General features: G+C 39.3%; 1 protein-coding gene across 4 annotated transcripts; it reads left to right on the top strand.

The window, feature by feature from the left end:
• The first annotated feature begins 2,456 nt into the window (after positions 1-2,456).
• PRPF38B (pre-mRNA processing factor 38B) lies at positions 2,457-12,239 on the top strand. Of its 4 annotated transcripts, XM_082832772.1 has the most exons (8): positions 2,457-3,003; positions 3,323-3,470; positions 3,727-3,782; positions 5,845-5,913; positions 6,194-6,345; positions 6,426-6,486; positions 8,525-8,748; positions 8,995-12,239. In XM_082832772.1, the coding sequence occupies exons 1-8, from the start codon at positions 2,728-2,730 to the stop codon at positions 9,845-9,847; spliced, it is 1,839 nt and encodes a 612-aa protein (XP_082688898.1). In that variant the 5' UTR covers positions 2,457-2,727; the 3' UTR covers positions 9,848-12,239. The 4 variants fall into 4 exon arrangements, with proteins under 4 accessions (XP_082688898.1, XP_082688895.1, XP_082688896.1 ...); XM_082832769.1 differs by lacking the exons at positions 3,323-3,470; positions 3,727-3,782; XM_082832770.1 differs by lacking the exons at positions 2,457-3,003; positions 3,323-3,470; positions 3,727-3,782 and having other exon boundaries at positions 5,905-5,923.
• Positions 12,240-12,562: the final 323 nt, after the last annotated feature.

Here is a 12,562-nt window from a genome sequence, read left to right as displayed (position 1 = left end):
ATATGTCAAACACTTTATCCTACTACCTGGTTTGATACTTAGTTTGATGCCACTGAAACAGATATCAAACTTCAACCTCTCTACTAAGCTTTTCACTCAGAGTGTAGGGGTAAATGAATTTTTAAAGATTTAAGCAATTAGTAGGATTTGGCAATTAGTGTCACTGGGTAACTCAATAAAGTTATTACCAAGGCAAAAAATACACATAAAGGAAGAAGAACTTGGCTCAAAAAAAGTTTTTTTAATTTATTTATTTATTTTTATTTTTGGCTGTGTTGGGTCTTCGTTGCTGCGCATGCTCTTTCTCTAGTTGTGGTGAGCAGGGGCTACTCTGTTGCGGTGCACAGGCTTCTCACTGCAGTGGCTTCTCTTGTGAAGCAGGGGTTCTAGGTGTGCGGGCTTCAGTAGTTGTGGCTCACGGGCTCTGTAGTTGTGGCACGCAGGCTCAGTAGTTGTGGCATGCAGGCTCTAGAGCACAGGGTCAGTAGTTGTGGTGCACAGGCTTAGTTGCTCTGCGGCATGTGGGATCTTCCTGGACCAGGGCTCAAACCCGTGTCCCCTGCACTGGCAGGAGGATTCCTAACCACTGCGCCACCAGGGAAGACCCTTCACTGTATTTTTAACTTAGTAATTCATTAGAGGCTGGATCATCTATTTTCCTTGGGAAGTAAGTTAGTATAAACTAATGTATAGAACAACAAGAAATTACTAGGAAGTTAAAAACCACTTCTGAAAGCTTTAGTTCTCCAATGTAAAATAAAGGAACTAAACAGGATGATCACTTATGTACTGCCCAGCTATAAATATTAATCACTCCAATCATTCATTTATTTCTCATTTATTTTTCCTTGCATTGTCATACCACTGTCTCCCGGTTTACCTCCTATCTCTCTGCTTGTCTTTTCTCTCCTGCTGGTTCATCAGGTGTGGATTTTCCCTAAGGTTTCTGTCTTATCCCTTTCCCCTCCAATGTGTATAAGCCACAAATTAAGATCTCCACCTTCAAACTTCCTACTTCAACAGTTCCTAGGCAAGAATAAATGATTAAAAGTGCCACGATGGGGCTTCCCTGGTGGCGCAGTGGTTGAGAGTCTGCCTGTCGTTGCAGGGGACACGGGTTCGTGCCTCGGTCCGGGAAGATCCCACATGCCGCGCTGCGGCTAGGCCCGTGAGCCATGGCCGCTGAGCCTGCGCGTCCGGAGCCTGTGCTCCGCAACGGGAGAGGCCACAACAGTGAGAGGCCCGCATACCGCAAAAAAAAAGTGCCGCGATGAGCAATCAAATAGGATGGAGAATGAAAAACGTCATTGGATTTTGGCAATTAGGATAACACTGAGTGAGCCATCCAAGGTTTTGAGTAGGGAGTACTGCACTTTTGGAACGATGACTCTGGCAACACTCTGTGAAGAATGAATTGGAGCCAGAGAATGTTATGAATATTAGCATCTTAAAGTGACTTTGGGGTCATAGATGTAACCCTTGGGTTTAAATGTCATTAAATTCCTAATGTTTCATCTTGGCATTCTAGGCACTTAGGGGGCCCAATTCCTCTCTAGTCATTACTCTCCCATAAGCATATTTCCTGGCTCCTGTCAACCAGACTATTTACCCTCTAACAAGCTTGATCTTCCCTTCTTCTATATATACTCAGGCTGCTTTCTGTCAATAAAACTGCCCATACCTGCAGAAACTTCAGTGCCTTTTGTAGCCTTCTCTTAGCTCCCAAACACCATGAATCTTCTCTAGGTTAACAGTAGCTTTTGAGACATGAGACCGATTCTGGCTCATTCTCGCACCCACCACCTTCTTCCACCTCTTCTATCGCCATTCACTCATAGTGCATCCGCAGAATGGAAGAACTCGAGTAGGGAGGAAAGAAGTCATGTAACAAATGGCGCTACAGGTACAGTAGCTCTTTTAATGCTAAAATGGTTTTTTAACAGCCAAGCAAGACGCTATCCCCTTACTGTTGAATGAATTTAGGCTCAAATAATAAGATCTCCAGTCGGACCCTACAGCCTAGCGGAGGACAGAAGGACTTTGCATTGCAATCACATGAAGGTGTGAGGTCCTATCATCCCTTCCAGAGAATACGAAAACTGTGAACTCAGGAGACTCGGTTACTCCACAGGAGTCAAGAGTCACGAATTTGCAAGCACACAGCCATGCGAACGCCTTCCGGCTCGGCTTACAACAGGAGAAACCGGAGCCGCAGTCCAAACATTAAAACATACAAATTGGACCTAAAACCCAACCCCGGCCCCCAAATTCCGAGCACAAACATCCTAAGAGTTAGGCAGCTGAGGCCAGCGCCGCGACCACAGCGTGCACAGAACGCGCGGAACTAGGAAGAGGAATCGCCAGCCCACCTGGGCGTCTCTGATTGGCCGCCGGCTAAGCTTGGAACTCTGGGGCGTGTGCCGTCACATCCGCCGGGACCGCCATCTTGTTCCCAGGGGCAGTTGGCGGAAGAGATCGCGCTCCCAGGTCGCCGGCTAGCTTTCTGCTTGGATTTCTCGCGGCCCGCGATTCGGCCTCTGCTCTCGACCCGGGGTCCATTCGTCGGTGTCCCGGTTGCCCTCCCTCACCCGGCTGGGGCACAGCGAGGAGGCCCCATCTTCCGACGGCGTTCCATGGAGTAGGGTCCCGGACCGTTGTCCCGAAGAGCGAGATTGAGCTTCGCCCCCTCCCCCTCCCTTCTCCCTCCCTCCTTCCTTCCGCCGCAACATGGCTAACAACAGCCCCGCGCTGACAGGCAACTCGCAGCCGCAACACCAGGCGGCCGCAGCCGCGGCCCAGCAGCAGCAGCAGTGCGGCGGCGGTGGCGCCACCAAGCCAGCAGTCTCGGGCAAGCAGGGCAATGTGCTGCCGCTGTGGGGCAACGAAAAGACTATGAATCTCAACCCCATGATCTTGACCAATATCCTGTCGTCGCCTTACTTCAAAGTGCAGCTCTACGAGCTCAAAACCTACCACGAGGTGGTGGACGAGATCTACTTTAAGGTACGAAGCGTCTGGACCTGGGAGGTGGGGACTAAGTTCCGAGGAGGGGGTACGGAGGAAACGGGCGGAGGCGGCCCCCGAGGTCTGATCATTTGTAGGTGGGGGAGGGTTGGGCGGAGGGGGAAGCTGTGGCCAGTAGTCCGCCAGGGAGGGGTCAAACTGGGGCCGCCCTCTCATTTCCTTTTCAGATTTTTAGGGCCGGGAGAGCCCGCCGCCATTGATCTCTCCTCCCCCAGTCTCCAGCCCGCCCCTGGGGGGGGGGGGTAGTTGGACGGGAGGAGTGGGGGAGAGGAGAAACGAATAACTGAAGTCTCTCCAGTTTACAGCTTTAAATTTATTTATTTTGACGTGGATCTACTCGGCGCCAACTTGTTGGTGCTTCTCCCGCTCACCCCGGGCCAGGGCGTGTATTGACTTCAGTGTTGGCCTCGTGTTGTTGGTATTCACTATCCGATCCAGACAGGGAAGTGGTCAGTGTGTTTGTCGGGTGGGGTGGGAGGGTTGAGGGTGGAGAGGTACAAGTGGAAAAAGATGTACCGAAGGCCTGGAAATTTTCGCAGCAGGAAGTCAGGAGTAAGTGGTCTCAGTCACCTGTGCATTGGGCTTATTTAGAATTATCTGGGCCCTGGGCTTCTGCGGCAGGGTCGGTGCTGGCTTGGCTGTGCTGGGGAGCTCACCTGGCGCCTCCTCACTGCACTCTTGTCTCAGTTCTTGTTTCGTTAGCAGGATTGACTCAGTCTTGCAGCGAGGCTCGGAGCAGCCCAGGGTCGCAGGTAGAGGTATGCATTATTAATCATGCTCAATCGCCATAAATGCATTTCCCTGGTTAAATGAACGGCTAATTAGATTTTTTTTTTTTTTTTTTGGCCACTGGTTTTGGTCTTTTCTTCACGAATTTGGTAGGTTTTCTCCACTTACTTGCAAATTACGTAGTTTTAAAAATATATTCCAGGCCTCCTAAGGTAAATTTATATTTTAAAGGATATTAATAAGTCTTAACAATCTTTAAATACTTAAACTAGGACATCTGATATAATGCAATCCATTTTGCCTGTATTGACTCTTAAAAACACTTGACAGACCACATAAAGTATTTTCCGTGACCTGAATATATCTGTAGAGGTGTTAAGGAAATTTTCTTTATTTGCTTTTAGGTTTTGTTTTGGCCACCTTTTCCCCAATTAAGGCCTACTAAGGGATTTTGAGATATTAGTTAGTTTTGATAGAAGAACTCATTTTGAAAATACAGTTCAACTTTGGGTATATAAAGTAAACTGAAATTTTGGTGTTCTCTTACAAGAGTATTGTAAGTAATTGTTATACTGTGAACTAGTTTTTTTAAAAGGTAAGGCCTTTTTCAGAATGGATACAATATGGCGAATATTTAACCCTTAGCTTTATTTATGTAGTAAACTTCAATCAGTTGAAAATAGGGTTCCTGCTCCTTCTGTGGCAGGTTCTGTTTAATAACGTAGGCAGGTGTTAATGCGATAGAGGAAAAGCTTGTTTTCAAATTTCACATACTGTGTTTTGAAACACTTAAGATTATACTACAAATTACTTAGATTTAGTTATAAAACTAAAGAGTCGGGTTTTGTTGTCCATATCAAATAATCATTGAAATGCGTAGGCTTCCAATTTTGTAATTCGATTTTGTATGGCATCCACCTCTTCGGTTAGCCTTTAAGGAATTGAAACATCTTTTTTACAGCAAGCTGGGGGAAGAAGATGAAACATTAAAGCAGTGCAGTAATCCACTGAACAAAATAGTGTAGTGCTTACATTTAAATACATGCTTTTCTGCCTGAAGCCACTGAAAAAAACTATGGCGTGTAATCATGGGTGGGTGGAAATAAGGTTTTAGAAATACGTAATGAACGAACAGGATTTCATTTTTGTTGTTTCAAGTTGAGAAACAAATATGGATCTTATCTCTCTAAAATACCTTTGTCATATCTGTTGTAGAGCTAATATTCTTTCTTTGCTGTTTTTAGGTGAAGTATGTGGTTTTTATAGGGTGCCCCACCTTAGCAAAGACCTGTATTTTTGAGTATACTCAACGTTACAAGTCACGGTTTCTCAGTTTTTGATACAGTTTATATTCTGGGAAAAAATTGAATTAGTTCCTATAATTAGGCTGAAAATAAAGTATACAGTAACAAGAATGACATATGTGTAGGTATGGCCTTTGTAACTTCATCTTCAGTCAGGAATGAACATAATGCCTGATTGTGGTTTTAAAAAAAATGTGTGAGTAAAGTTCCATGATTTTGCATCAGAAGTAATTTCTGTTACTGTTTTAGCATGCTTTTTTCAAGTTTCTTCCTTATTTTATAATGTGGAATTTTAAATCACCATAAAATTGAAATATTAAGCTTATTTGAAAGTTTTTTTTGGAATAAATACTTAAACTTTGTTAATACTTTTTGCTTTAAGTTGGAGCATTAAATCCATTTTAAAATGAGAATTTTTTTAAGCAATTCATAATAAAATACAAAATTGATCATTAATTTTTTTTTTTTACAAGTGTATGAGACTAGACATTTCCTGTCTCCACATGTATCTGCTCTCTACAGAGCTACTTTAATGGGGTTTCTGCTGTAAACCTGTTGAGGTTTTGTTAAACCCTAGTAGCTTTATTGATGCTATTTAAATAAGCAGTTTTCAAAGATGGTTTACATACTTAATGTGTGTAAACAAAATGTATACATCATGTCAAAATACCCAACTTCCAGACTTTTAGAAGAGCTGCTCTATTATGGATTGGGGTTTACTCGAATCATACTGTTTAAAAAAATTCGAAGTATGAATGTTTGTTGTGTTTCTCTTTTCTATTTTCAGGTCACACATGTTGAACCATGGGAGAAAGGAAGCAGGAAAACAGCTGGCCAAACAGGGATGTGCGGAGGGGTAAGTAGAAGTACGTGCATTTTTCAGTTTTTCTGTGTCTGATAACTAAGTTTATGTTCAGAAAACTGGAAGTCTTTCAGTTTCATACCAAATTACAATTAGTTTGTGTTTTTTAAAAATCTAAATTCAAGTGTTCCGTGGGGTTAGAAAAACATTTTTTTATGCTCTGTTTTCAGTTCTGGATTATATCTTGTTACTAATACCTAACAGGATTAATCAATTGGTCCTAAGTATCTTTGTTAATTATTTTACAACTCTTTCTTAATTCCTTTCCTTAAAGGTTCGAGGTGTTGGGACAGGAGGAATTGTTTCTACAGCTTTTTGCCTGTTATACAAATTATTTACTCTGAAGTTAACTCGCAAGCAAGTGATGGGTCTTATAACACACACAGACTCTCCATATATTAGAGCCCTTGGATTTATGTATATAAGGTGAGCCTGCATTTCTCTACATTTTCAGTAAATATCTCATTTTAATTGACCTAAGCCTAATCACTCTTTCATAATTCTAGGTACACACAGCCCCCTACAGATCTATGGGATTGGTTTGAATCCTTCCTTGATGATGAAGAGGTATGTCAACAAGGGTAATAGTTTTCTTCTGATTACTCTCATTTTTTAATAATCTTTTATATATTGGTGGTTTAACATCTTCCAGAATTTTCTGTGCTTAAATTTATTTCACTCACATACTTTTGGAATTAATGTCCTATTATTAAGATTGGGATGGATTTTATATGTCTTAGGTTAAACTTCTTAAGTTTGATTCTCACATTTCAAAATTGTTTATATGTATTTTGGTAACTATTAAAAATTTTCTCTTCCTAATTGTGTTCTGTGTGTTGTACTGATCTTGACTTGTACAGTTGATAGTGAGTTTTTAAAATTGGCCATGCTCAAGATTGAGATGGTAAGACATGCACATAGAAATATTAATTACTGGGTTTTTTTCTGGAACTTTTCAGTTCTTTATCCTGTAACTTCTTCCAGACATTAATACTCCCACTTGCATAGGAATGCAGAATTGAGCTGGGTGGAACTTAAATAGGCTGAAAGTTTAGATGATTTGTTTGAGGTGATCAAAATATTTCAATTCCAGCTTGCTAACTCTTTTATACTATACATTTTTATAAAGTTAGAAGGAAACCTTCTCTTTAATAGTTTAGAATTTTTTTAAATTATGAAACTAGCTTGCCGTTCAAGCTTAATAAGGTTGAGCTTGTTACATATGTTCAGAAAGTTACGTTAGAAAACATTACTGTGTCAGATTTAAACCATACATGTATTAAAGTCCAAGATCTCAAAAGGATCTTAACAATGAGCACTGTTTTCCATATATCAATCCCCACCACTACTTTATGTTTTAAGGTTCGTAAAGTAAACTGAGTGGTGTTTTAGTCGACCTGTTTAAAACGTTTATCCAAAGAATTGGTTGAATTAAAGGATAGTTCTAATGGAAATCTTTCTAGTGTGTTTTTATTATTACATGCGTAGCTAAAAAAATCTCACTCATGTAGACATGGAGAATTTTTCTCTGCATTTTTTTGGCCTATTTACGAGCTGTTTAATATCTCAGAAGAGGCCAAAAGTGTGTTAGGTGATAAATCACAATCTATAAAGTTTTTTCTTTTTAGGTGAGATTTTGCAGGCTGAGGCACTTTTCCCTTCTATATTTAAAAAGCATGTCCCGCTTCATAATTGGTATTAGGCTTGTTTCTGAATGCTTCTGTTTAATCTGTTTTTTATTGTGTTTACAAACCTGAGGCTCTCTGTTTAAGCTAACTTATTGTTTTCTTCCTTAGATATCTGCAGCGATTATATTTGGAAATACTGTATATCTGAACACTTAAATGTGTGTGAGTGCAAGCAGTTTTACCTTTAGCTCTTGTTTTCCTGTTTAGATAACAAATCTCACTTTCCTTGTGTGCTTGCACTATAGGTTTGGGACTGACAATAGCTGACTAACATGTCCTGAGCTGTGAGAGGGCATAGCAAGAAGGCCTTCATGCGGTAATGACCCTTTTCAGAGACAATGGTCATCATGGATTATGCGTTTCCAATTATTTGTTCATTTATTTATTTTCTACATAACTCTAAATTAGAAACCTCACTGCTTCATGGCAGTTGGTTTGCTATTGCTTCCAGTTTTATTAGGGCTTCATTTTATATTAGAGCTGTTAAAAGATAATCTTTAGACAGGAATTGTTTGAAGCAGTTCATATGTAGCTAGGTTACACTGCTAGGAATGATGTGTGCAAACGTGTCCACAGAAATAAAGTATATACTTAGTAGGTATGTGGAATGTAAATTGTTGATTGCTCCAAATAGTTTAGTAATGTAGGGGGGTGTTTCATATTCTTGTTAACTGAGTGAAGTCACTTCTCTTTCTGTCCATGAGGCTGCAGGGTTTGTTCTCACCTGCATGCACACACTAAGCCCAGATATTTCTCTGTATCATTCATTACCAGATTAGAAAGGTACACAAATTGAAATTTTTCTGTTAGAATTTTTTTGTATTTGAGATTCCAAAGATGGTTATATTTTTATAGTATTCTTGTGTTTATTGAGATAATTTTTTTTGACGGCCAGGGTATCTTTTGTGTTTCTGTAGGACCTAGATGTGAAGGCTGGTGGAGGCTGCGTAATGACCATTGGAGAAATGCTACGGTCTTTTCTCACAAAACTGGAGTGGTTTTCCACTTTGTTTCCAAGAATTCCGGTTCCAGTTCAGAAGAATATCGATCAACAGATTAAAACCCGACCAAGAAAAATCAAGAAAGATGGAAAGGAAAGCGCTGAGGAAATAGACAGACATGTTGAACGCAGACGTTCAAGGTGATGTGACTCTTGAGTTACACTTATTTTTAAAATATGCTTTACACAAAGGTTCTATTTGTCACCTTTTCCCCACTTTCTGCCCTTCAGGGCATTTTCCACAAAATTATGCATCTGTAAATGAGAACAGGCAAATATTTTGCTTTAATTATTCTTGACATGTAACACTGATGGAAGTTAAATTTTTATGGTATGTTTTATTCATTCAAGTTTTTTCTCCCCCTCCCCCACTTTCCTAAATATTAGGTCTCCAAGGAGATCACTGAGTCCACGGAGGTCCCCAAGAAGATCCAGAAGTAGAAGCCATCATCGGGAGGGCCATGGGTCTTCTAGTTTTGACCGAGAATTAGAAAGAGAGAAAGAACGCCAGCGACTAGAGCGTGAAGCCAAAGAAAGGGAAAAAGAAAGGCGAAGATCCCGAAGTATTGATCGGGGGCTAGAACGCAGGCATAGCAGGAGTAGGGAAAGACATAGAAGCCGTAGTCGAAGTCGTGATAGGAAAGGGGATAGAAGGGACAGGGATCGGGAAAGAGAGAAAGAAAATGAGAGAGGTAGAAGACGAGATCGTGACTATGATAAGGAAAGAGGTAATGACCGAGAAAAGGAGAGGTCAAGAGAACGGTCCAAGGAACGGAGAAGTAGGGGTGAGCTAGAAGAAAAGAAATATAAAGAAGACAAAGATGATAGGCGGCATAGAGATGACAAAAAAGATTCCAAGAAAGAGAAAAAACATAGTAGAAGTAGAAGCAGAGAAAGAAAACATAGAAGTAGGAGTAGAAGTAGAAATGCAGGGAAACGAAGTAGAAGTAGGAGCAAAGAGAAATCAAGTAAACATAAAAATGAAAGTAAAGAAAAATCAAATAAACGGAGTAGAAGTGGCAGTCAAGGAAGAACTGACAGTGTTGAAAAATCAAGAAAACGGGAACATAGCCCCAGCAAAGAAAAATCTAGGAAGCGTAGCAGAAGCAAAGAACGTTCCCACAAACGAGATCACAGTGATAGTAAGGACCAGTCTGACAAACATGATCGCCGAAGGAGCCAAAGCATAGAACCAGAGAGCCAAGAAAAACAACATAAAAACAAAGAGGAGACTGTGTGAAAATTTTTTGTAAAAGTGGATCACATTGAATCCTATAAATGTTGGGTTAAATCTGCTTCTTTTTTTCCTCCCAAGTTGAGATTGTGCAGTAGTTACACACTCTTCAAGCTCCCTGTAGGCTGCATTTTCATTTCCTCTTTTGTGTAGGGAAGTGCCTTTGTAATCCCATTTATTGCATTGATGTTTTCACCCAACTGTTGAGTTTGATACATGATGCACAGATTGTTCTTGCATTTTATTGTTTGTTTTTGAGATGTACAGTCTGTACATATGTCCTGAAAATGTTTTAATTCCGTTGGCATGGTTGCCATGGTTAAATTTGTATAAGGCAATAAAATGCCACTAATTCTATTTTTGTTTTGTAGGTGTGGGATTATGGTTTGTGTACTGAGGTTAGCATGACTGTGCTTTTCGTAATAGAATGCTAAAAACTATGAAAATGGATCTTGGATGTCTATCATAGGAGAATTTCATGCTTTCAGTGTACATGAAGGCAGCAGTTGTAGGATTAACATTCTTGTCCACTGTATATTATCTTGGAAGGCTCTTGTTAATATGTTAAACCTAATATTCTCCACAATTAACTTTAGAGAGAATTTAGGAGAAGTTAGTTTCTGATGCAGAGGTTTCAATTAGGCTGTGATTTGATCAAAAGTCCTTTTAGCATTCTACCTCAAAGGGACACTATTAGTATGCCTAAAATTTATTCACTTAGTTTTCCTTTTTTATTTGAAAAAATACATGACATGTAATCTTTTTCTTGAATTTTTCAGAGTTTAAAGTACTATATAAAAGGAGAAATTAATGTCTAAAGCCTAGCATTCTTGCAGCAACCCTATACTAACGTGAAATTGGGAGAGGGTGGGGCAGATGAGTAGAGAAATAGATGTAAGCCTCAAGCTTGCAAAGCATTTTTATAAATGGAAAATACTTAAATTATGAAACAGCTTGATATAGTGTCCTTTTTTTAAATTCAAAACTTTTTTTTATTGATAATGAAGATTGCTGTTTGAGTTTTTAAACTTAATCTAGAACAGAGAAGTATTAAAAGTAATGCTATGCTGCATTATTTAAGATAATCAGCAAATTATTTGATAGATCGTTCTTATGACTTGTATTCTGATTACAGAGAAGGATCATGAGTGTGGAATAAATACTGGATTAAATCCTTTATCCTGGGTGTCGGCTTTTCCCCATTTGTTAACATTTATAAGGTATTTTTACTGTGGAAATAGAATGTAAGTAGAGCCACACTTTGTGTAGAGGGATATCTTAGCGCCCAGATGACAAGTGAATTTTAAATGTGTAGATAGAATTGGATGTATGTGATAGCCAGTAATCCTTACTACTACAGTTCTTAATGGCAGTTCCCTTTGTCCTTGGGTGTTATGTGTGTCACTAGGTTGTTCCTTGGATTGGATGATTACTTAGTTTCACATCAGAGGTCCTTATTGAGGGACTTTGCACTTGGATTACATATTAGAATAATTTAAAATTTGGACTTGAAGGAACTTTTAAAAGATAACTCATCCATTTCTTTTTAGAACAGAGAAATAGAGGTCCAAAGTGATTTGTTCAGTCATTGCTAGGACTAAAAGTGAGTCTTCCTCACAGTGTATACCATATTAACATTTTTTTTTATCTCACTGTTCATATTGGCCAACTGATGGGCACCCAGAAGCCACCTTGCAAAAAGTGTTAAATGGGACAAAGGAGTACATTTGGAAAAGTCCTTCATATGTGGGCTTAACATTTGTACCTACCTAACTCCAGAAAAATTTCATTAAATGAAGGAATTCTTATATGAAAATGCTATGTTTTTTCTTTTAAGAGTAGAATATTCAGTCATCTTCTAAACTGCGCATCAAGTGAATTAACACTACACATGTAGAAATTAGAAACTGTTGCTGAGTGATGAAAGCCAATAGATTTATCTTTGAAAACTTTAGCATACCTAAATGGATGGTGCTACTCCTTTGAATATAGTTCTACCTGAAATATAATTAATTGAGTGGTGTGTTTTGGTAAAAAGTGGAAACTATTTTAAATAGAAGCGAAAATATCACACAGCATTTCCTATGATTTTTTTTTTAAAGTTTGCTTTTGAGGAGTATTTTGGTATATAGAACATGTAAATAATACTACTTAATGCCGGATATATGCATGACTTAATTTGGAGGGTAGCTTTCTAAAAGACTGCAGAAACGAGTGGCTCTGAAAGGTGTCTCAGGATTGTTTCTTGCAATCTGAGAAAACTTAAAAAGCTTTTGATAGTTTAATATAACTAGCAACCTCCATCCAGTTTTCTCAACTATTAAAATGATTTCACCTTTCCATGTATCAGTATGTTTCATCTGTGTTCTAATGTTCAATTTGCAATTAAATCCTATACATGAGCTAGTATATTATCAGTCTTGAGATTTAAATACAAAATTTGCGTTTTAATACTCCCCTATTTATAATCTATTAGTTGGATTTAGTGCTTCTAAGGTAGTGGTTCTTAACCTGAGTTATAGGCCCCTATTTAGGAATCTAATGAAAGCTACAGATTTTTCAATCTGTGTTAGGTATTTTGTAGTTAGGAATAAACAGCAAATTTGGGACCTGAGAGTGTCCCAAAGGCAATAGCTGCTGGGGTGTTTTTTACTTAAAAGACAAAGTGGGAGGGAAAAAAAGCTAATGGCATTCACATAATTCCCTTCCCCCTGAAAGTTA

The sequence above is a fragment of the Leucopleurus acutus genome (genome assembly GCF_964270905.1).
Source record: "Leucopleurus acutus genome assembly, chromosome: 2".
Lineage (NCBI taxonomy): Eukaryota > Metazoa > Chordata > Mammalia > Artiodactyla > Delphinidae > Leucopleurus > Leucopleurus acutus.
This window is presented reverse-complemented; position numbering and strand designations above follow the sequence as displayed.

Bases quoted from the DNA above. Each gene is read 5' to 3' on its own strand.
- PRPF38B (XM_082832772.1), top strand. From the start codon at position 2,728: ATGGCTAACAACAGCCCCGCGCTGACAGGCAACTCGCAGCCGCAACAC. The intron at 6,487-8,524 runs GTATGTCAACAA...GTGTTTCTGTAG, and splicing joins CCTTCCTTGATGATGAAGAG to GACCTAGATGTGAAGGCTGG. The intron at 8,749-8,994 runs GTGATGTGACTC...CCTAAATATTAG, and splicing joins GTTGAACGCAGACGTTCAAG to GTCTCCAAGGAGATCACTGA.